The 24,332-nt window shown below is 45.5% G+C and overlaps 1 protein-coding gene across 1 annotated transcript in view; it reads right to left on the bottom strand.

The window, feature by feature from the left end:
* Positions 1-14,234: 14,234 nt before the first annotated feature.
* The window catches only part of LOC124042649 (disks large-associated protein 3-like), a 371,365-nt gene continuing 361,267 nt past the window's right edge, over positions 14,235-24,332 (bottom strand). The window contains 2 exon segments of the mRNA XM_046360724.1: positions 14,235-15,278; positions 16,814-16,960. Of these exon segments, the coding sequence (XP_046216680.1) occupies positions 14,955-15,278; positions 16,814-16,960 (471 nt within the window). The 3' untranslated portion in view covers positions 14,235-14,954.

The raw sequence follows: 24,332 nt of genomic DNA, 5'->3' as shown, positions 1-24,332 counted from the left end.
ATTTGATTTTCTATTGTGGAGGGTTAACGCACTGGTAGTTTATCAGTACCCACTGTTTTTTTTTCAAAGTCAGGAAGGAAGACAGAGTTTTAGTTTCCTGGGGTCTTGCACGGTGTGGTGTGGGTGATGGCTTCGCAGCCTAGCGTGTAGGAGACACACTATGTCGTTTTGGCATGGATTCAGGTGTGTTCCTGAGATTGGAGCTAAGGTGGAGGTAGTTCTGCTCGCGGTCGGTGAACAGGTAGGAGGTGAATTTATACATGAACTAATCTGTGGTTCTGTTCAGGAAAAGTGTACACTTGGTGGGTAGGCTGATCACTATCTGTAAGGGAAGTGTACACTTGGTGGGTAGGCTGATCACTATCTGTAAGGGAAGTGTACACTTGGTGGGTAGGCTGATCACTATCTGTAAGGGAAGTGTACACTTGGTGGGTAGGCTGATCACTATCTGTAAGGGAAGTGTACACTTGGTGGGTAGGCTGATCACTATCTGTAAGGGAAGTGTACACTTGGTGGGTAGGCTGATCACTATCTGTAAGGGAAGTGTACACTTGGTGGGTAGGCTGATCACTATCTGTAAGGGAAGTGTTGGTGCTGATTTCTCCTCTTTCGACTCCTTCGACTAGGGTGGTAGTTACGAATACGCCTCCGTTTATTACAGATGATCAAATCAGGAAAGAGCCGAGTCATTTTGGTAAGTCTGCTAGCGGTTTTCCTGTCCTGTCAGCAGGTTTTCAGGCAGATGCCGTTAAGCACGTTGTTTCCTTCCGGAGGCAAGTATTTATGTTTCTGAACAACAATGAGCAAGAGCTAAATGTGAATTTTAGAGTGAGGCACGGGGAGGGGCTCTATGTAGGTTTTACCAGCACAGATAGTTTGTGTTTTTTTTGATTGTGGGGATTTGTGGCATAAGAGTTTTGCTTTACCACTTAAAGGTCATAAAGGTCATAGACAAGGTGATGCGGGGAACTGGGAGTCATGCCAGGGTGGTGGGGAAACCAGGTTATAGATGGTGTAGATGAGACTGGGGTCAGGTTATAGATGGTGTAGATGAGGCTGGGCCGTGCTATAGATGGTGGTGTAGATGAGGGGGCAGGTTATGAATGGTGGTGTAGATGAATGACAGGTTATAGATGGTGGTGTAGATGAGACTGGGACAGCAGAATCTGGGCCTAGTCATGCCAGGGATGGTGGTGTAGATGAGGCTGGGTCTAGTCAGGTTATAGATGGTGTAGATGAGACTGGGTCTAGTCAGGTTATAGATGGTGTAGATGAGGCTGGGCCTAGTCATGCTATAGATGGTGGTGTAGATGAGGCTGGGACTGGGTCTAGTCAGGTTATAGATGGTGGTGTAGATGAGGCTGGGTCTAGTCAGGTTATAGATGGTGTAGATGAGACTGGGTCTAGTCAGGTTATAGATGGTGTAGATGAGGCTGGGCCTAGTCATGCTATAGATGGTGGTGTAGATGAGGCTGGGTCTAGTCAGGTTATAGATGGTGGTGTAGATGAGGCTGGGTCTAGTCAGGTTATAGATGGTGGTGTAGATGAGGCTGGGTCTAGTCAGGTTATGGATGGTGGTGTAGATGGTGCTGGGTCTAGTCAGGTTATGGAGGGTGATGTAGATGAGGCTGGGTCTAGTCAGGTTATGGATGGTGGTGTAGATGGTGCTGGGTCTAGTCAGGTTATGGAGGGTGATGTAGATGAGGCTGGGTCTAGTCAGGTTATGGAGGGTGATGTAGATGGTGCTGGGTCTAGTCAGGTTATGGAGGGTGATGTAGATGGTGCTGGGTCTAGTCAGGTTATGGAGGGTGATGTAGATGAGTCTGGGTCTAGTCATGCTATAGATGGTGGTGTAGATGAGGCTGGGTCTAGTCATGTTATAGATGGTGGTGTAGATGGGTCTGGGTCTAGTCATGCTATAGATGGTGATGTAGATGAGGCTGTGTCTAGTCATGCCAGGGATGGTGGTGTAGATGAGACTGGGTCTAGTCATGCTATAGATGACTAGTCCTATAAATCTACCCTGATCCTCACTAATCATGGAACTGTAATAGGGGTTAAACAGTAGTCCTATAAATCTACCCTGATCCTCACTAATGATGGCACTGTAATAGGGGTTAAACAGTAGTCCTATAAATCTACCCTGATAATCACTAATCATGGAACTGTAATAGGGGTTAAACAGTAGTCCTATAAATCTACCCTGATCCTCACTAATCATGGAACTGTAATAGGGGTTAAACAGTAGTCCTGATCCTCACTAATCATGGAATTATAATAGGGGTTAAACAGTAGTCCTATAAATCTACCCTGATCCTCACTAATCATGGAACTGTAATAGGGGTTAAACAGTAGTCCTATAAATCTACCCTGATCCTCACTAATCATGGAACTATAATAGGGGTTAACCAGTAGTCCTGATCCTCACTGATCATGGAACTGTAATAGGGGTTAAACAGTAGTCCTATAAATCTACCCTGATCCTCACTGATCATGGAACTGTATGAGCCTAAATGCTCTTCCCACTAAGAAAACTGCTGAGTTCATTAGTTCTTATTCGTGGTTTCCTCGTGTTTAAAGGTGGTGGAATTAAATCAGGGTCAGAATACAGTGTATCGGGAGACACACCTTCATTTCATTGATCTCCACCCCCAAATGTATAGCGGTAGAATAGCATGCTATTCTCGTGTTTAAGGTCAGAATGGGCCTAGAAACAAAATGCATAAAATGGGAATTCCGTTAATTTATGCGTTTCATAATTCGGTCAGTAGACTTTTAGAAATTCAGTGGACTTAAAAGAAAGGCGCGTAAAAGAGACAACGCGTCATTTAAAAAAAATGTCACTTGCTAAAAAATAGCTTTATATAATAATCATCATACTAATATTAATCATAGTATTAGCCACAACGTGGACAGTGTTACATTCTGTGTTGGGTATTTCACAGTGTGCGATCTCTCTGGGATCAGCGCTAGGCTAGCTAGACGTGTAGCTCTACACATCTCACGATATACTGTGGTGGTCCTTCTGTAGCTCAGTTGGTAGAGCATGGCGCTTGTAACGCCAGGGTAGTGGGTTCGATCCCCGGGACCACCCATACGTAGAATGTATGCACACATGACTGTAAGTCGCTTTGGATAAAAGCGTCTGCTAAATGGCATATATTATATTATTATTATATTATATACGATGCATTCGGAAAGTATTCAGACCCCTTTCACTTTTTTCCCCTTTTTGTTACGGCCTTATTCTAAAATGTATAAAGTATTGTTTTCCTCATCAATCTAAACTCAATCTAAAAATGGACAAAAATAATGACCTTAATTCAGACCAAATGTAGAAAAAAAATCCAAAACAGAAATACATGATTTACATTAGTATTCAGACCCTTTGCTATGAGACTCGAAATTGAGCCCAAGTGCATCTTGTTTCCATTGATCATCCTTAAGATGTTTCTACAACTTGATTAGAGTCCACCTGTGGTAAATTCAATTGATTGGACATGATTTGGAAAGGCACTTACCTGTCTATATAAGGTCCCACAGATGAGAGTGCATGTCAGAGCAGAAACCAAGCCTTGAGGTCGAAGGAATTGTCAGAGACAGGATTGTGTCGAGGCACAGATTTAGGGATGGGTACCAAAACATTCCTGCAGCATTGAAGGTCCCCCAAAACACAGTAGCCTCCATCATTCTTAAATGGAAAAAGTTTGGAACCACCAAGACTCTTCCTAGAGCTGGCCGCCCGTCCACACTGAGCAATCAGAGGAGAAGGGCCTTGGTCAGGGAGGTGACCAAGAACCAGATGATCACTCGGACAGAGTTCCTCTGTGGAGATGGAAGAACCTTCCAGAAGGACAACCATCTCTGCAGCACTCCACCAATCAGGTCTTTATGGTAGAGTGGCCAGACGGAAGGCACTCCCCTAGTAAAAGGCACATGACAGTCGACTTGGAGTTTGCCAAAAAACGAAAGGACTGTCAGACCATAAGAAACATGATCTCAGACTATGAGAAACAAGATCTCAGACCATGAGAAACAAAGATCTCAGACCATGAGAAACAAGATCTCAGACTATGAGAAACAAGATCTCAGACCATGAGAAACAAGATCTCAGACCATGAGAAACAAAGATTCTCTTTGGCCTGAATGCCAGTGTCACGTCTGGAGGAAACCAGGCACACCTGTCCAATACCATCCCTATGGTGAAGCATGGTGGTGGTAGCGCCATACTGTTGGGATTGTTTTTCAGCAACAAGGACTGGGTGACTAGTCAGGATCGAGGGAATGATGAACAGAGCAAAGTACAGAGATGTCCTTGATGAAAACCTTCTCCAGAGCGCTCAGACTGGTGTGGAGGTTCACCTTCCAACAGGACAACGACCCTAAGCACACAGCCCTTCGGGGACAAGTCTCTGAATGTGCTTGAGTGGCCCAGCCAGAGCCCGGATTTGAACCCGATCGAACCTCTCTGGAGAGACCTGATAGTATCTGTGCAGCGATGCTCCCCATCCAACCTGACAGAGCTTGAGAAGATCTGCAGAGAACACAATAAACTCTCCAAATACAGGTGCCAAGCTTGTAGCGTCATACCCAAGAAGACTCAAGGCTGTAATCGCTGCCAAAATGTGCTTCAACAAAATACTGAGTAAAGGGTCTGAATACTTATGTAAATGTGATATTTCAGTTCATAAAAAAAAAAAAATGTTGCAAAAATTCAAATCGTTTTTTTGCTCTGTGATTATTGGGTATTGTGTGTAGATTGATGAGGTAAACATGTTTTTTAAATACATTTTAGAATAAGGCTGTGACGTAACAAAATTAGGAAAAAGTCAAAGGGTCTAAATACTTTCTGAATGCACTGTACACACTCTCTCTCACTCTGTCTCTCACTCTCTCTGTCTCTCACTCTCTCTCTCTCTCTCTCTCTCTGTCTCACTCTCTCTCTGTCTCTCTCTCACTCTCTCTCTGTCTCTCACTCTCTCTGTCTCTCACTCTCTCTGTCTCTCACTCTCTCTCTCTCTCTCTCTCTCTCTCTCTCTCTCTCTCTCTCTCTCTCTGTCTCTCTCTCTCACTCTGTCTCTCACTCTCTCTGTCTCTCACTCTCTCTGTCTCTCTCTCTCTCTCTCTCTCTCTCTCTCTCTCTCTCTCTCTCTCTCTCTCTCTCACTCTGTCTCTCACTCTCTCCCTCTCTCTGTCTCTCTCTCTCTCTCTGTCTCTCACTCTCTCTCTCTCTCTGTACACTCTCTCTCTCTCTCTCTCTCTCTGTCTCTCTCTCTCTCTGTCTCTCTCTCTCTCTCTCTCTCTCTGTCTCTCTCTCTCTGTCTCTCTCTCTCTCTGTCTCTCTCTCTCTGTGTCTCTCTCTCTCTCTCTCTCTCTGTCTCTCTCTCTCTCTGTGTCTCTCTCTCTCTCTCTCTCTCTGTCTCTCTCTCTCTCTCTCTAAATATATATATACTCTCTCTCATATATATATATATATATATATATATATTCTCTCTCTCTCTATATATATACTTTATCTATAGAGAGAGGGTAGAGTGCACTAAAACTAAACATGTAAAACCCCAACACGATAAAACAGTTACAGTTAAACTTGCCCCATTGGTTGGTTGGAACATATTTGGCTCCACCCACATCTTGTTGACTCTCATCCAATTGGTGGGATGAACAAATGGGCGTGTTCTTTTTCTCTGTGGTGGTCACTATTGCTATTTGCTCCAGTCAGTCAGCCCACAGATCAACACCACCACCATCATCATCACCACCATCATCATCATTTATTTCAAATGAAAACAGAAGAGATATTGATTTCAGCTCAGTGTATAATATTGTACAATGGCACTGCATCAAAGGACAAGTGTACAAAAACAACAAAATTAAAACAGCAATACAATGAGGCAAGGAAAGAAATAGTTTCTGTAGAAGCCTGTCCATTGAGGAACCATGCTGTTCGTCTGTATGTGAGAAGTGAGAGAGAAAGGAACATGGAAAGAGGAGTTTGGTAGGTGTTTGGCTAAGGGTGCTGCTAGGTGTTTGGGTAAGGGTGCTGCTAGGTGTTTGGGTAAGGGTGTTGCTAGGTGTTTGGGTAAGGGTGTTGCTAGGTGTTTGGCTAAGGGTGCTGCTAGGTGTTTGGGTAAGGGTGTTGCTAGGTGTTTGGTTAAGGGTGTTGCTAGGTGTTTGGGTAAGGGTGTTGCTAGGTGTTTGGGTAAGGGTGCTGCTAGGTGTTTGGGTAAGGGTGTTGCTAGGTGTTTGGGTAAGGGTGCTGCTAGGTGTTTGGTTAAGGGTGTTGCTAGGTGTTTGGTGTTCGGGTAAGGGTGCTGCTAGGTGTTTGGTGTTTGGCTAAGGGTGCTGCTAGGTGTTTGGTGTTTGGCTAAGGGTGCTGCTAGGTGTTTGGTGTTTGGGTAAGGGTATTGCTAGGTGTTTGGTGTTTGGGTAAGGGTATTGCTAGGTGTTTGGTGTTTGGGTAAGGGTATTGCTAGGTGTTTGGTGTTTGGTTAAGGGTGTTGCTAGGTGTTTGGGTAAGGGTGTTGCTAGGTGTTTGGTTAAGGGTGTTGCTAGGTGTATGGGTAAGGGTGTTGCTAGGTGTTTGGTGTTTGGTTAAGGGTGTTGCTAGGTGTTTGGTTAAGGGTGTTGCTAGGTGTATGGGTAAGGGTATTGCTCGGTGTTTGGTGTTTGGGTAAGGGTGTTGCTAGGTGTTTGGTGTTTGGGTAAGGGTGTTGCTGGTGTTTGGGTAAGGGTGTTGTTTGGTGTTTGGGTAAGGGTGTTGCTGGTGTTTGGTAAGGGTGTTGCTAGGTGTTTGGTTAAGGGTGTTGCTAGGTGTATGGGTAAGGGTGTTGCTCGGTGTTTGGTGTATGGGTAAGGGTGTTGCTTGGTGTTTGGTTAAGGGTGTTGCTAGGTGTTTGGTTAAGGGTGTTGCTGGTGTTTGGGTAAGGGTGTTGCTAGGTGTTTGGTTAAGGGTGTTGCTAGGTGTATGGGTAAGGGTGTTGCTCGGTGTTTGGTGTATGGGTAAGGGTGATGCTAGGTGTTTGTTGTTTGGGTAAGGGTGATGATAGGTGCTTGGTGTTTGGGTAAGGGTGTTGCTGGTGTTTGGGTAAGGGTGTTGTTTGGTGTTTGGGTAAGGGTGTTGCTGGTGTTTGGGTAAGGGTGTTGCTAGGTGTTTGGTTAAGGGTGTTGCTAGGTGTATGGGTAAGGGTGTTGCTAGGTGTTTGGTGTTTGGGTAAGGGTGTTGATAGGTGTATGGGTAAGGGTGTTGCTTGGTGTTTGGTTAAGGGTGTCGCTAGGTGTTTGGTTAAGGGTGTTGCTAGGTGTTTGGTTAAGGGTGTTGCTAGGTGTTTGGGTAAGGGTGTTGCTAGGTGTTTGGTGTTTGGTTAAGGGTGTTGCTCGGTGTTTGGTGTTTGGGTAAGGGTGTTGCTAGGTGTTTGGGTAAGGGTGTTGCTAGGTGTTTGGGTAAGGGTGTTGCTAGGTGTTTGGTGTTTGGTTAAGGGTGTTGCTCGGTGTTTGGTGTTTGGGTAAGGGTGTTGCTAGGTGTTTGGTGTTTGGTTAAGGGTGTTGCTCGGTGTTTGGTGTTTGGTTAAGGGTGTTGCTCGGTGTTTGGTGTTTGGTTAAGGGTGTTGCTAGGTGTTTGGTTAAGGGTGTTGCTAGGTGTTTGGTGTTTGAGTAAGGGTGTTGCTAGGTGTTTGGTGTTTGGGTAAGGGTGTTGCTAGGTGTTTGGTGTTTGGGTAAGGGTGTTGCTAGGTGTTTGGTGTTTGGTTAAGGGTGTTGCTAGGTGTTTGGTGTTTGGGTAAGGGTGTTGCTAGGTTTTTGGTGTTTGGTTAAGGGTGTTGCTAGGTGTTTGGTGTTTGGGTAAGGGTGTTGCTCGGTGTTTGGTGTTTGGGTAAGGGTGTTGCTAGGTGTTTGGTGTTTGGTTAAGGGTGTTGCTAGGTGTTTGGTGTTTGGTTAAGGGTGTTGCTAGGTGTTTGGTTAAGGGTGTTGCTAGGTGTTTGGTGTTTGGTTAAGGGTGTTGCTAGGTGTTTGGTGTTTGGTTAAGGGTGTTGCTAGGTGTTTGGTGTTTAAGGGTGGTAAGGGTGTTGCTAGGTGTTTGGTGTTTGGTTAAGGGTGTTGCTAGGTGTTTGGTTGTTTGTTTGGTAAGGGTGTTTGGTGTTTGGTTAAGGGTGTTGCTAGGTGTTTGTTTGGTGTTTGGTTAAGGTGTGCTTGTTTGGTGTTTGGGTAAGGGTGTTGCTAGGTGTTTGGGTAAGGGTGTTGCTAGGTGTTTGGTGTTTGGGTAAGGGTGTTGCTAGGTGTTTGGTGTTTGGTTAAGGGTGTTGCTAGGTGTTTGGGTAAGGGTGTTTAGGTGTTTGGGGTTTGCTAGGTGTTTAGGTGTTTGGTTAGGGTGTTGCTAGGTGTTTTAGGGTGTTGCTAGGTGTTTGTTGCTAGGTTTGGTTAAGGGTGTTGCTAGGTGTTTGGGTAAGGGTGTGTTTGGTGTTTGTTAAGGGTGTTGCTCGGTGTTTGGTGTTTGGTTAAGGGTGTTGCTAGGTGTTTGGGTAAGGGTGCTGCTAGGTGTTTGGGTAAGGGTGCTGCTAGGTGTTTGGGTAAGGGTGCTGCTAGGTGTTTGGTTAAGGGTGCTGCTAGGTGTTTGGTTAAGGGTGTTGCTAGGTGTTTGGGTAAGGGTGTTGCTAGGTGTTTGGTTAAGGGTGTTGCTAGGTGTTTGGTTAAGGGCACTACATTATCCATGGAAGAGGTATGTTGGTCTTCAACAAGAGCCCTCTGTCTGGATCCATTCTGTCCATCCATCTGTTTGTTCATCAACTACTGGAGGAGCGACCGGATGGAAAATCAGAAAACACTTACTTCTCTTCTAAAAAAATATGTCCTCTCATTTTGCGTTCAAATCTGTTGCTCATCTACAGTAGCAGCAATTAGAGGATCTTCTAGAAAGACAGATTTATTTTGACTTCACTTTACAAACTCGTCCTTGAATACAGAATAGTGTTACACCCCCCCCCCTCACCACAGCTATAATCGTGGTAACAAACACGTGATAATAATGACAGTGATCATAATATTCCACAGTAATGCTGTAGCAATAATAATAATAATAATAGTCATTGTAATAACAAGATTAAAGAGAGTAAATGAAGAGATATTTACATGTAGTAAGTGTGGTTGTGGTAAGCAGGGTATTGCTCAGTAATCTCTGAACCATAGCTTGAAGGTTCTGAGGGAGTTTGTAATTGAGCCTGCTAGAGGTCGACGTCACAGTGTGTTTACACACACACACACACACACACACACACACACACACACACACACACACACACACACACACACACACACACACACACACACACACACACACACACACACACACACACACACACACACACACACACACACACACACACACACACACCATAACCTCCTCCGATGGCTGCTGTGCCATTTGTCTGTTTGTGATTGTAGGGTTTGTACCTGTACTCTTGAGATCAGGTGATCAGGTAGACCCGGGTAGAGGGTTCGACCCAACAGGTAGGAACAGAACAGTTAGTTCACCTCCCTTCTTATATTGTGGAGAGTTGGTAGAAGTTATCTGAAACTCCTGGTTGAAAACGTTCTTGTTTTAGATTCAAGATACTGCTAGAAATTGAGGTATTTGTAGTTTGATCGTCTGCCGTAAAGATGTTTGCACATTTGTGTGTGTGTGTGTGTGGGGGGGGGGGGGGGGGGGGGGCTGGTCAACTTTTTGTCCTGGTGCTGTGTCCAGAGATGGCTATTGACCAAGTGTGAACCTGGAGGTAAGACCCAGGCCCATTGTTAAAAGAGTCAGTCTAAGTCTGGTTGAACCCAGGCCCATTGTTAAAAGAGTCAGTCTAAGTCTGGTTGAACCCAGGCCCATTGTTAAAAGAGACAGTCTAAGTCTGGTTGAACCCAGGCCCATTGTTAAAATAGTCAGTCTAAGTCTGGTTGAACCCAGGCCCATTGTTTGTTCCAGTCTGGTTGAACCCAGGAGTGAGTCTCAGTCGGGTTGAACCCAGGCCCATTGTTAAAAGAGTGAGTCTAAGTCTGGTTGAACCCAGGCCCATTGTTAAACGAGTGAGTCTCAGTCTGGTTGAACCCAGGCCCATTGCTAAACGAGTGAGTCTCAGTCTGGTTGAACCCAGGCCCATTGCTAAACGAGTGAGTCTCAGTCTGGTTGAACCCAGGCCCATTGCTAAACGAGTGAGTCTCAGTCTGGTTGAACAAAAGAACGTCCAGCCAATTAAAATGTACAGTAGCGTAGTCTACACAGTCTATCACACAATTTTTTTACTTAAAAATCGCACTGTTGGTTAATGCCTTGCAAGTAAGTATTTCACTGTAAGGTTGTACTTGTTGTATTCGGCGCACGTGACAAATAAACTTTGATTTGATTAACAGTAGAGTCGTCTACACCGTCAGTGTCTACACACACAGTAACAGCAGAGGACATGACACAGTCTATAGGAGCCCCACCCATCAGCAGAAAATATGTTTAAACAGACCAAGAATAACCAGAAGTGAGGTGTAAAAATAATGTGAAGCTGTACTGAGGCTGAATGAAAACATGCCTCCTCCTGTGGAATGTTCATGTAGAACGTAGAATGATAATCCTTAGGAACAATGTCTTCAGGTTTTGGAGAATCGTTCACAGTGGAAAAAGGAGCAGATATCTCTGTCTTTGTGGAGAATCGTTGACGGTGAAAGGAGGAGCAGATATCTCTGTCTTTGTGGAGAATCGTTGACAGAGGAAAGTGGAGCAGATATCTCTGTCTTTGTGGAGAATCGTTGACAGAGGAAAGTGGAGCAGATATCTCTGTCTTTGTGGAGAATCGTTGACAGAGGAAAGTGGAGCAGATATCTCTGTCTTTGCGGAGAATCGTTGACGGTGAAAAGAGGAGCAGTGATCTCTGTCTTTGTGCTCGTATGTGTTGAGAGATTTCAACGATGTAAAACAATATATTAGGATACAGTGGACGTTTGAAACTCAGGCAGAATTGAATCTGTGATTGGGGTTACAGGCAGTGCAGCTTTTAAAGGAAATGTCCTTATCCAGCCAACATATGCAGTATTTTCTGTGAATAGGATCTCTGCCAACGCAGGAACATTTATTTTTAAAAGCTGCAAAGTCTATAACACAGGCTATTCAGTGGATACATTACAAGTATTCCATGTATTGATATGTGAACAGGAAAAAGGCCCCGAGATATAAATGGGTCTAGTTTGAGGTTAAACCAATAGACAAAATAGAGATGGTACTAAAGGGCTATGACGATATCCAAAGGAAAGATAGACCTCTGTCTCAACTAAACCACACACTGTTCTATAATCATTCTGTCCAGAATATTTACATATTTGTGTATAAACCTTTAGCATGTTACAAGACAAAAAAATACACATCTAGCTGGTTAGGCACATGGAGTTGGAGAGTGAGAGCGACAGACAGAGAGAGGAAGAAAGAGAGAGAGAGAAAGAGACAGAGGGAGAGAGAGAGAGAGAGAGAGAGAGAGAGAGAGAGAGAGAGAGAGAGAGAGAGAGAAAAAGAGAGAGAGAGAGACAAGAGGGGGAGAAAGAGAGAGAGAGAGAGACAGAGGGGGAGAAAGAGAGAGAGAGAGATGCCATTTATACCCTGTGAATTGGACCGTACCAATCCTACATATTAATTCATCACATTTGAAAAACTACTTCTGAATATTCTACATAGCCTTAATATTACACAATGCTATAGTTTATAATACTGTATTCAACATCTTTCTATGTGTATCTTCTGTGCATCTTTACTAATCTAGAAATATAGGTAAATAACATTAGAAAATATACATCTCCCATCTCCCTAAAATATAAAATGTTCATTCCATTTTCTGATGATATAAAAAGGGAAGGCAGATCGTCAGAATCAGAATCACTTCATCATTGGGCCTCAAGTATATCGCTCAAAAACAAAAGTCACCACACTGCAAACGCAGCCCTCGTTCGTCACGAAAAACGTCACCCATAGTTGAGGAACACACATCATATATTTTTGTTTCTGTCACTTAAATGTTACTGTTTTTCGAATCGACAGAGAGCCACTTAAACATTTTCCAACAAACTCGTCCATAATTCCTTTCTTTACCGGAGACAGATTGACCAGGTGACCCACAGAGCATCCAGCCTACTGTACTGTACCCCGGTTTCCCTCCCTCGTTACCTTGTTCCCTCATTCCAGGGGAAAAGAGGAGAAACAGTGAATTATGTTTTAGAAGAGTCTTTTGAGGAGGGTTCTAGTTATATTAGAGTGGATTTCCATGTAAAGGCTACACAAAGCTTCTGAGAGAGAGAGAGAGAGAGAGAGAGGTTAGAGAGAGAGAACAGGGAAAGACAGAGAGAGAGAGAGAGAGAGAGAGAAACAGGGAAGGACAGAGAGAGAGAGAGAGGAACAGAGAGAGAGAGAGAGACAGAGAGAGAGAGAGAAACAGGGAAAGACAGAGAGAGAGAGAGAGAGAGAGAGAGAGAGAGAGAGAGAGAGAGAGAGAGAGAGAGAGAGAGAGAGAGAGAGAGAGAGAGAGAGAGAGAGAGAGAGAGAGAAAGAGGGAAAGACAGAGAGAGAGAGAGAGAGAGAGAGAGAGAGAGAGAGAGAGAGAGAGAGAGAGAGAGAGAGAGAAAGACAGAGAGAGAAACAGGGAAGAGAGAGAGAGAGAGAGAGAGAGAGAGAGAGAGAGAGAGACAGAGACAGAGAGAGAAACAGGGAAAGACAGAGAGAGAGAGACAGAGACACAGAGAGAGGGGAACAGAGAGAGAGAGAGAGAGAAAAACAGGGAAAGACAGAGAGAGAGAGAGAGAGAGAGAGAGAGAGAGAGAGAGAGAGAGAGAGAGAGAGAGAGAGAGAGAGAGAGACAGAGACAGAGACAGAGACAGAGACAGAGAGAGAAACAGGGAAAGACAGAGAGAGAGAGAGAGAGAGAGAGAGAGAGAGAGAGAGAGAGAGAGAGAGAGAGAGAGAGAGAGAGAGAGAGAAGAGAGAGAGAGAGAGAGAGAGAGAGAGAGAGAGAGAGGAATTTAACAAAGCGATCATCCTCAGACAGAGGGGTGTGAAATTGGGGGATTGTCTTCGCCACCCCTGAAGAGTTACATAGAGGGAGGAGGAGGCAGACAGACAGGAGGTAGACAGACAGGAGGTAGACAGACAGGAGGCAGACAGACAGGAGGCAGACAGGAGGCAGAACGTCTGGGGCCCTTGGCTCGGATTCACAGGCCATTTTTGGTTGTTGATCCAGTCTTAATACCTTGAAAAAGCCTTTTAGTCGTTGATCACTTGTCCAAGTTTATGTTGGAAATTGATAGAAGATATCTAAAAGTATATTGACCTTTTTGCTACATAGTGTTCCATTTTTATGGGGCCTACACATCCCCCAAAATGATTTGGTGAATCCTCATTTGGCCACCAGGGGATGCCAATGTCTCACAGACAAAATGGGTCCCTTTGTGACATATCAATATGCTTCAAAACTCACCTCATCTCAGCTCAACAGAAGAAATCATACCATCACCATCACCCCACCGCCAAACCTTTACACTTCAGAAGGAATATCTAAAAAGCAAACAGCTTCAGGATTTTTTGTTTGTGATGTTCTCCGGCTGTTAAGTATGCAGTGAAACACCACAAAGCTTCCCTCTGGGCGAACAGCATCACACTATGTACAAAAAAAAACACACACACACTTCAAACAGTTTAGTATACTACCCAGACAGCTGGATAAAGGGACGGGCCAAGAGGAAAGAGTTGGGAGAGAGAATATAGTCTTAGATGAATGAGTTTAGACTGGGTCTTGTGTAGGAGGCATGTAGGTTGAATGCCGTCCGTAGTTGAAGGTTGGGTGAGTGTCTATTACAGAGTCTTCAGAGGATGAGCCAAATGGTGTTGAACAGTAGCTAGTTGTATATTGAGAATACCTTAGAGCCTTGTGTGATGTTGAGCTGAGCATCCATTTTGAGATATCATCTGCTCTTTGCCCACAGGAGTGGTTGAGGTTTGTCCCGGGGAAGCCCTTATTTCCTGTGAGGGTGGAGGCTAGGCTAAACCAAGCTAGGCTACGCTAGGTGAACAGGTAAGCGCAGACATGCTACTGCTGCTTGTCTACACATTCCACTGACTTAACAAGAGTGATACTTCTTTCTATAACTCTATACCCCCCCCCCCAAATTAAAACAAAACCCTCCATCTCTCCATTTTATTTCTGACAAAAAAAAGATGAGAAGAAATGCGAGTGGAGCCAACTATGATCCTGTAGCCTCCATTTTGGCTCCAGATTCCACAAAATGGCCGCTGTCGCCTCGTGTTCACTCCTCCTTCTGTCTTGCCATGTCCTGGAATGGCATGATGATGGGACCCAGCATCCCCAGCAGCGAAGGCTTGAGAGAGAGTCAGTATACGCAGAGAGAGATGCAGGCCAGAACTGAAGGGATGAGACATTTGGAATGGCTCTATATCAGGGGTGAGTAATTCCAATCCTCGGGTGTGTCTGATTGGTGTCACAGTTTTGCCCCAGCTAACAAACCTGACTTCAATAATCACCGAATCGTGATCTTCGGTTTAGAATGACATTTGATTCATCAGCTGCGTTTTCTAGGGATGGGGAAAAAGTGTGAAACCAATCGTGTCCTGGAGGACTGGAGTTGCCCACCCCTGGTCAACATCGTCATAGAGGGGGTTCAGTGTATGGGACTTGGGAAGGGTTGTTGTCGATCTAGGGTAGTCTAGTGGTCAGATAGGAGGTTATAGGGCCACGTTTAGACGGTCCCAGTGTTCAGAGTCAGATCTGTTGATCTCAAGTTCTTGTAGGGTAGGATTGAAGTCTGATACGGGTCTCCTGATAAGTCCATGTTCAGTGTCGGAGCCTCGGGTTGTAAATCTCCACCCTTGTAGTTGGTCTAAGTCGAGTCCGAGTCGGATCTGTTCACTGGGATAAAGGGCTGTATCTCCATGTTCAGAGCCGGGTCTGAGCCTCTGGGATGTAGATCTCGATGCTGTCTGCGCTCTCCGTGGCTGAGTTCTGTCTGAAGGAAGAGGACCTCTTGGTCTGGAGCAGTCTCCTGCGTGCTTCCGTCCTCTGTCTGTCCCCCAGGTCTAAGGACTTCTCCCGGACAGGCACGGCCCGTCCCACACCCCCGCTACGGGGCATCACCAGCACCCCTCCGCCTCCTCCTACCCCTCGTTCCACTGAGAGGTCGCTGACGCTGTCGGCACGGAGACTGCCGCTCACCCCCCCAGCTGGCTTCTTTGGTAGTGGGGGAGGAAGCTTCTTGTCATCCTGAGGGGAATGACGGGAGGAGAGGTAATGGGGGGATGAGGGGAGGGGGGGGTGAGGGGAGGAGAGGATGAGGGGAGGGGGATGAGGGGAGGGGGTGACGGGAGGGGGGGTGATGGGAGGAGGGGAGGGGGGATGAGGGGAGGAGGGGAGGGGGGATGAGGGGATGAGGGGAGGGGGGATGAGGGGAGGGGGATGACGGGAGGAGGGGGGGGGGTGATGGAAGGAGGGATGTGGGGAAGGGGGGTACGGGAGGAGGGATGTGGGGAAGGGGGGGTACGGGAGGATGGATTGTGGGGAAGGGGGGTACAGGAGGAGGGATTGTGGGGAAGGGGGGGTACGGGAGGAGGGATTGTGGGGAGGGGGTGACGGGAGGAGGGATTGTGGGGAAGGGGGGGTGACGGGAGGAGGGATTGTGTGGTTGGTAAAGTTGGATGATAGAGTCAGTGGGATGTGGTGGACATTATGGAAGGATGATAGAGTCAGTGGGATGTGGTGGACATTATGGAAGGATGATAGAGTCAGTGGGATGTGGTGGACATTATGGAAGGATGATAGAGTCAGTGGGATGTGGTGGACATTATGGAAGGATGATAGAGTCAGTGGGATGTGGTGGACATTATGGAAGGATGATAGAGTCAGTGGGATGTGGTGGACATTATGGAAGGATGATAGAGTCAGTGGGATGTGGTGGACATTATGGAAGGATGATAGAGTCAGTGGGATGTGGTGGACATTATGGAAGGATGATAGAGTCAGTGGGATGTGGTGGACATTATGGAAGGATGATAGAGTCAGTGGGATGTGGTGGACATTATGGAAGGATGATAGAGTCAGTGGGATGTGGTGGACATTATGGAAGGATGATAGAGTCAGTGGGATGTGGTGGACATTATGGAAGGATGATAGAGTCAGTGGGATGTGGTGGACATTATGGAAGGATGAGCAGGATCATGGGAGAATGAGAGAAGGTTTAAGGTAGAATATGAGTGGAGGATGAAGGCCAAATTGAAGATTGTAGGGGTGGGGGGGACAGATGTATAATGAGATGTGCAATACAAAACCAACATAATAAAGACAACCATAAAACAATACAAAAGGAGAAGAGACGTAGCAGAAAGGAGTGCAGAATATTCCCAACAAAAATAAAGACAACAATATGGATCAGTATGTGAAAGAAGAGAGGAAGGAAAGGAGGTAGGAATTGTTAGCACTTGTTAATAGATGCCAGTTGCTACTGTGAGTTTTGCTCTTCCTGTCTTTTCCAAAACAAGATATCAACACTATTGTCATAAAGCTTTGAAACAGCACTCAGTCATTTTAGTTAAGATGGGCTCAGCTAATTTTTGGCAATCAGAACTAACACAAAAACTTTAAAAGCTTAAGGCTTCTCCCCCTTCTTGATGTTGTGTAGTTTCACAGCCAGGGCTTGGAGGCAGCAGAACCATCTGTGCCACTCTCCGACACACTGCCATCTTGGCTCTGGGGATTGACCAAAGGTCAGGGGGCAACAGGGCAAATCGGACCCCGGCTCTCACTTTCTTGTCTTGGGGAAGCCTCCAGCCGGAGTCCTTGAGCCTCTGGAGGTGCTGGAACTTGCCCTTGACGTCTTCCACGTTGAGCTGGAGCAGGTCCCAGAGCCCGGACAGGTCCTGAGAGGTGGGCTGGGGGTACGCCGAGGGGTCCTGGAGGGGTGAGGGGTGGAGGGGCAAAAAATACATAAGTGGAGGTAGGGATAATGAGAAAACAGTATAATAAATCCCCATAGCTACATTATCCCCATAGCTAGGGTTTATTCATATTGGTAGATACATTATCCCCATAGCTAGGGTTTATTCATATTGGTAGATACATTATCCCCATAGCTAGGGTTTATTCATATTGGTAGATACATTATCCCCATAGCTAGGGTTTATTCATATTGGTAGATACATTATCCCCATAGGTAGGACTCATTCATATTGGTAGATACATTATCCCCATAGGTAGGACTCATTCATATTGGTAGATACATTATCCCCATAGGTAGGACTCACTCATATTTGTAGTTACATTATCCCCATAGCTAGGACTCACTCATATTTGTGGTTACATTATCCCCATAGCTAGGACTCACTGATATTTGTGGTTACATTATCCCCATAGCTAGGACTCACTGATATTTGTAGTTACATTATCCCCATAGCTAGGGTTTATTCATATTGGCAGTTACATTATCCCCATAGCTAGGACTCACTCATATTGGTAGATACATTACCATACTGTAGCCAGGGCTCATTCATATTGGTAGATACATTACCATACTGTAGCCAGGGCTCATTCATATTGGTAGATACATTACCATACTGTAGCCAGGGCTCATTCATATTGGTAGATACATTACCATACTGTAGCCAGGGCTCATTCATATTGGTAGATACATTACCATACTGTAGCCAGGGCTCATTCATATTGGTAGATACATTACCATACTGTAGCCAGGGCTCATTCATATTGGTAGATACATTACCATACTGTAGCCAGGGCTCATTCATATTGGTAGATACATTACCATACTGTAGCCATGGCTACAGGACAAAAGATAGAAGAGAACACACATAAACACACACACCTTTGTTTTACTATCCTTGTGGGGACCAAAACATGTATTCCCAATCAAAATCCTATTGTCCTTAATCGTTAACCAAACCCTAAACAAACCCTAACCAAACCCTAACCAAACCCTAACCAAACCCTAACCAAACCCTAACCAAACCCCAACCAAACCCTAAACAAACCCTAACCAAACTCTAACCAAACCCCAACCAAACCCTAAACAAACCCTAACCAAACCCTAACCAAACCCTAACCAAACCCTAACCAAACCCTAACCAAACCCCAACCAAACCCCAACCAAACCCTAACCAAACCCTAATGTGACGACCCTCCCACTCTGTCTGCCGTATTCTGTCTTTGTTCTTGTTTCCTTATTAGGATGCCGGTGGGCGGAGTTGAGAGGGTCGTCAGCTACATGGGAAACACCTGGGCCAGGTGTCTCCCAGGATAAATAGACCTCTTCCACATTCATGGAGGAGACTCTCTCCATGCAGACACCTGTTGTAGATTCTGTTGTGGTTCTTGGTGGCCTTTTGTTTGTTTGCTTTGGCACCTTTCATCACCCTGCATTATCACATTCATGCATGCAAAACACTCACTTACACTACTGATTACTGATTACACACACCATTGTATATTATACTTAGTTACTTATTTAATAAATATAGATTTTGCTACTCCTTATCTCCACGTTGTCTCCCTTTGTTACGGGCTTTGAGCCGGTTCGTGACTAGTGGGGCTCATCCGGGATCTTTGAACTATTGGTTTGGGAGACCGTGGAGGTACGTGTTTGGTTTGAATATGGTGTTTGAGTGTGATCGGCCCAGTATTGGTTGCCTTTGTTGTTTGGTTTGTGTGCTATGTTGGAGAGAGTATAATGGTTAGTTTCCAGGCCCTGCCTAGCCTGAACTCTTGTTCTACTTTCTGTTGGGACGTCAGTCTGAAGTGAGTAATCTGCTGTGTACCTCGGTGGGAGATTTGGGTAGGGTAGTGGAACTTGCTACCCGGAGCTATAGCCTTTTCCCTGATAGGTTTAGCGACGTGTTTCATTTTTTGGAATATGTTGGGCATGGTTAATGTTTGTTATTTTTGTGTGGTGTCTGTGGACTGAGCAGTTGTCTCGGGGGCACATCCGTGGCTTGGTGGAATTTGCCAGCATGCTGGGGAGTTCTATTTCCTTGCCAGCGGGCTACAGTGCGTAAATTCCCACCGCAAATCTGCACGAAGACTAGGGTTGAGTTATTGTAGGTTTTGGGGAAGCTCCATATCTCATCTCTCTTCTGTGGTGCTCAGGGTGATTGTCAATTCTCGGGTTGTGTTCTGGTGTGCTCAGCAGAAGGGAAAAGCGATAAAAAAAAAAAAAATTTGTGTGATTATGGCGTCTTATGTAGATAAGTTCATTCGCTCTCCATCAGAGGAATTGTTAGATTTAGGTACTAAAGAACAGCTGTTGAAGGTCGCGGAACACTACAAGGTTGAGATTAGTGCTAAACGTCTAAAGAATTCTATTAGGTTGATATTGAAAGCCAATCTGATGGAGAGTGGTATTCTTGAAGTTACCACCGGGCCAGCCTCTGCTGAGGATTTGTTGTCTCCCCATAACGTTACAATGGCCATTCCATCGGTTAGTCCTAGTTGCCTTCTTTTTGAACAGCAGAAAGAACTGCTTTTGTTACAGCTAGAGCATGATCGTGAGAAGCTAGAGCATGATCGTGAGAAGCTAGAGCATGATCGTGTGAAATATGAAAAGGAATTGGCATTTAAACAAGATATGGAGCGTGCTAAAATCAAGTTGCAACAAGAACGTATAGAGTTGGTTAGGGAAGGAAAGATCTCAGGGGAGAGTTTGTTTTGGGAAGGTGACCCAGATTTACCTAGGGGTAGTTCCGCTTTTGGTCATGCCCCAGAGACATTTGATATTGTTGGGAACTTGCGGTTATTGCCTCGGTTTAATGAAAGGGACCCGAGACATTCTTTTCGTTGTTTGAGCGGGTTGCTGACGCTAGGAGTTGGCCTGATTCTGACCGCACTTTAATGTTGCAGTGTGTGCTGACTGGTAAAGCGCAGGAAGCATATTCAGCTCTTAGTGTACACGACAGTGCCAGTTATGATAAAGTTAAAACAGCTGTGTTACAGATTTATGAATTGGTCCCTGAGGCTTACCGTCAACGATTTAGAACTTAAAAAGGGACGATAACCAGACTCATGTTGAGTTTGCGCGACAGTTATCTTTACAGTTTAATCGCTGGTGTTCCGCCTCTGCAGTTGTGACTTTCCAAGGGCTGTGTGATCTGATTATGTTAGAGCAATTTAAGGACACAATTCCTGATCGTATTGCCACTTATATTAATGAACAGAAAGTAAAGAATGTTGCTGAAGCTGCGGTTTTGGCGGACGAGTATGTGTTGACTCACAAAAGTGTCTTTGCAAAACCCCGTATTCGGAAAGAGTGGGGGCATTCGGATAGATTTGGGCTTCGCTCACCGAGATACTTTGGTTCTCGGGCAGAGTTCTATTCAACTAGGGTTGAACCTGACTCCCATGGTAAGGCTGACTTTGGGCAGGAGTGTCACTACTGTCAAGGTTCAGGTCATTGGAAAAACGAATGTCCACTTCTCAGGTCAAGGGTGCTTACGCTAAATCTAAGCCTGCTGCGTTAGCTGCACCTGTTCCACATCAGTTCATTCTTGACTCATTTCCTCAGGCCCAGGAGAATGTGAAAGTCCATATTGATCCAGACTATTTACCTTTCATTACAGAAGGTTTTGTGTCTATGTTAGGAAGTAAAGACCTAGTGCCAGTGAAGATCCTGAGAGACACAGGTGCCTCTGAATCATTTGTGTTGGAGTCTGTGTTACCCTTTTCTGCTGAGACTGATTCGGGGAATAGTGTTCTAATTAGGGGAATAGGTTTGAACACTCTGTCAGTTCCATTGCATAAACTGATGTTGGATTGTGGGCTGGTGAAGGGTGAAGTTGTTGTGGGGGTGCGTCCTTCGTTGCCTATTGAGGGTATCGACGTTATCCTTGGGAATAACTTGGCAGGTGAGCGTGTATGGCCAGTCGTGTTTCCATCTCTAGTGGTTTCCACTAAGCCGTCATTTGTTGGGATTCCTGATGAGAGTGTACAGAGTTTCCCAGAGGTGTTCTCTGCGTGTGCAGTGACACGTTCTATGAGCCGTGGCGAACTAGTCACTGCGCCGACTAATGATAATAATACAAAGTATGTCACTGTCTTCCCTGTTATCCCGTTATCTGTAACCCGCTCAGATCTAATCAATGCTCAACGGGATGACCCCACGTTGGAAGAGTTGCGTGATCAAATTGTGCCTATAGAACAGTTGGGAGATGTCGCCCATGGCTATTTTCTCCAAGAGGATGTCCTGATGAGAAAGTGGGTGTCTCATGATAGTGTTTTTCTGGGGAGGCAATTAGTCAAGTTGTTGTACCAGTTAAGCTTCGTGAGTTGGTGTTGGAAACTTCTCACAGCGACGTTGCTGGACATATGGGGGTGAGGAAAACCTACAATCGCATATTAAGACATTTCTTTTGGCCTAGATTAAAGAGGATGTTTCTGATTTTATCAAAACTTGTCACACATGTCAATTAACTGGTAAGCCTAATCAAGTTATTAAACCAGTACCATTGTTTCCTATTCCTGTACTCAGCCAACCTTTTGAGTATCTGATTATTGACTGTGTGGGTCCTCTGCCTCGTTCTAAAAGGGTAGCAGTTACCTGTTCACTGTGATGTGTCAGACCACTAGGTTTCCTGCTGCCTATCCTCTCCGATCTATCACGACTAAATCGGTGTTAAAAGCTTTGACTCAGTTTCTCTCATTGTTTGGAATCCCTAAGGTCATTCAGAGTGATCAAGGATCTAATTTTACCTCTAATCTGTTTGGTCAGGTTCTTCAACAGCTCCATATTAAACACAATGTGTCTAGCGCCTATCACGCGCAAAGTCAAGGAGCACTGGAACGTTTCCATCAAACACTTAAGTCTTTGTTGAGAGCTTATTGTACTGAGATGGATAAGGATTGGGAGGAGGGTTGCCTTGGTTACTGTTAGCCGCTAGGGAAGTTTCACAGGAGAGCACAGGTTTCAGTCCAAATGACCTTGTGTTTGGACATAGGGTGCGTGGACTTTTATCTGTTCTCCAGGATGACTGGAAGTCTCCCGAGCCTCCTCAGTCCCTGTGTTCGTATGTGTGTGATTTCCGGCGACGGCTGTATGCCGCTGGTGAAATGGCTAAAGAGAAGTTATCATCTTCACAGGAGAGGATGAAGGGCATATTTGATCGCCGAACTGAGCCTCGTCACTTTAGTCCAGGTGACCAGGTTCTTGCTCTGCTGCCAATTGTTGGTTCTCCTTTTCAAGCCAAATTTCAAGGTCCATATACAGTGGTGCGCCAGTACACTGAGCAAAATTATCTAGTTGCCACTCCAGAACGGAGGAAAGCACACCAGCTGTGCCATGTAAATCTGTTAAAACCCTATTATGCACGTTCCTCTGAGACTGAACAGTGGGATTCTACAGAGGACGGTAAACCTGTTCTTTTGGCTGATACCGTTGTTTCCTTGGGTTCTTGTCGTGCTAGACCTGTGCATGAGGAGGAAGATGTTCCTGGTCCTGACGATTGTATATTGCAGGGTAGATTGAAAAATTCAGAAACACTGGATATTTTAGACAGTCTTCTCACTCACCTACCTGTTGATGAGCGGAAAGAGATGGTTGGTCTGATTCAGAGATTTCCAGGTTTATTTTCTGATACACCTACACGTACAAACTTAATAGAACATGATATTGACATTGGAGGTGCTGACCCCATTCGTCAGCGGTTCTATAGAGTTTCTTCAGAGAAACTACGTTGTCTGGATGCTGAGGTCAAGTACATGCTGGGAGTAAGATAGCAGAGCCTTCTTTCTCCAGTTGGGCTTCTCCCTGTATCTTGGTCAATAAACCGGATGGAACAAACCGTTTTTGTACGGACTACCGTAAGGTAAACAGTGTCACAGAGCCAGATTCATTTCCTCTTCCTCGGATGGAGGACTGTGTTGATCAAGTCGGTGCAGCTAAGTTTGTGAGCAAATTTGACCTGTTAAAAGGCTATTGGCAGGTGCCACTGTGAGTAGGGCACGTGAAATCTCTGCCTTTATTACACCCTTTGGTCTGTACTCGTATTCAGTTATGAGTTTCGGTCTGCGCAATGCACCTGCCACTTTTCAGCGACTTATGAACAGGGTTGTCGCCGGTCTGACCGGGTGCGCTGTTTATTTGGACGATGTAGTGATCTATGCAGATACTTGGGAAGAACATCTGTCCCGTATTCAAGCCTTGTTCGAACGTCTGGCTGCGGGTCGCCTCACAATCAATCTGGCAAAATGTGAGTTTGCTCAGGCGACCATTACATACCTTGGAAAAGTGGTTGGGCAGGGTGAAGTGCGTCCTGTTCGGGCTAAAGTGGTGGCTATTGATGCTTTTCCACCACCAACTACTAAAAAGGAACTGATACGTTTCTTGGGCATGATTGGTTATTACCGTAGTTTTTGTAATAACTTCTCTACTGTGGTCGCTCCCTTGACAGATATGCTGAAAGCTAAGGCTGTTTACGTTTGGTCTACTCGTTGTCAACACGCTTTTGAAGATTCAAAGAGGTTGCTTACCTCAACTCCAGTGCTGGCTGCTCCTCGCATGGATTTGTCATTTACCTTGCAGGTGGATGCTAGTCATGTGGGGGCAGGTGCAGTTTTGCTGCAAGCAGATGTGTCTGGGATTGAGAGGCCTGTGTCAATTTGGGACGCGGAGGCCTGTGTCAATTTGGGACGCGGAGGCCTGTGTCAATTTGGGACGCGGAGGCCGGTGTCAATTTGGGACGCGGAGGCCTGTGTCAATTTGGGACGGAGGCCTGTGTCAATTTGGGACGCGGAGGCCTGTGTCAATTTGGGACGCGGAGGCCTGTGTCAATTTGGGACGCGGCGGCCGGTGTCAATTTGGAACGCGGGAGGCTGGTATGTTGTTCCGGGGTCCTTGTTGGTCCCCGGTTTTATGGGGGAATGTGACGACCCTCCCACTCTGTCTGCCGTATTCTGTCTTTGTTCTTGTTTCCTTATTAGGATGCCGGTGGGGCGGAGTTGAGAGGGTCGTCAGCTACATGGGAAACACCTGGGCCAGGTGTCTCCCAGGATAAATAGACCTCTTCCACATTCATGGAGGAGACTCTCTCCATGCAGACACCTGTTGTAGATTCTGTTGTGGTTCTTGGTGGCCTTTTGTTTGTTTGCTTTGGCACCTTTCATCACCCTGCATTATCACATTCATGCATGCAAAACACTCACTTACACTACTGATTACTGATTACACACACCATTGTATATTATACTTAGTTACTTATTTAATAAATATAGATTTTGCTACTCCTTATCTCCACGTTGTCTCCCTTTGTTACGGGCTTTGAGCCGGTT

The sequence above is a fragment of the Oncorhynchus gorbuscha genome, linkage group LG09, assembly GCF_021184085.1.
Source record: "Oncorhynchus gorbuscha isolate QuinsamMale2020 ecotype Even-year linkage group LG09, OgorEven_v1.0, whole genome shotgun sequence".
Lineage (NCBI taxonomy): Eukaryota > Metazoa > Chordata > Actinopteri > Salmoniformes > Salmonidae > Oncorhynchus > Oncorhynchus gorbuscha.
The sequence above is the reverse complement of the archived record's forward strand: the minus strand, read 5'-3'. Positions and strand labels throughout refer to the sequence as shown.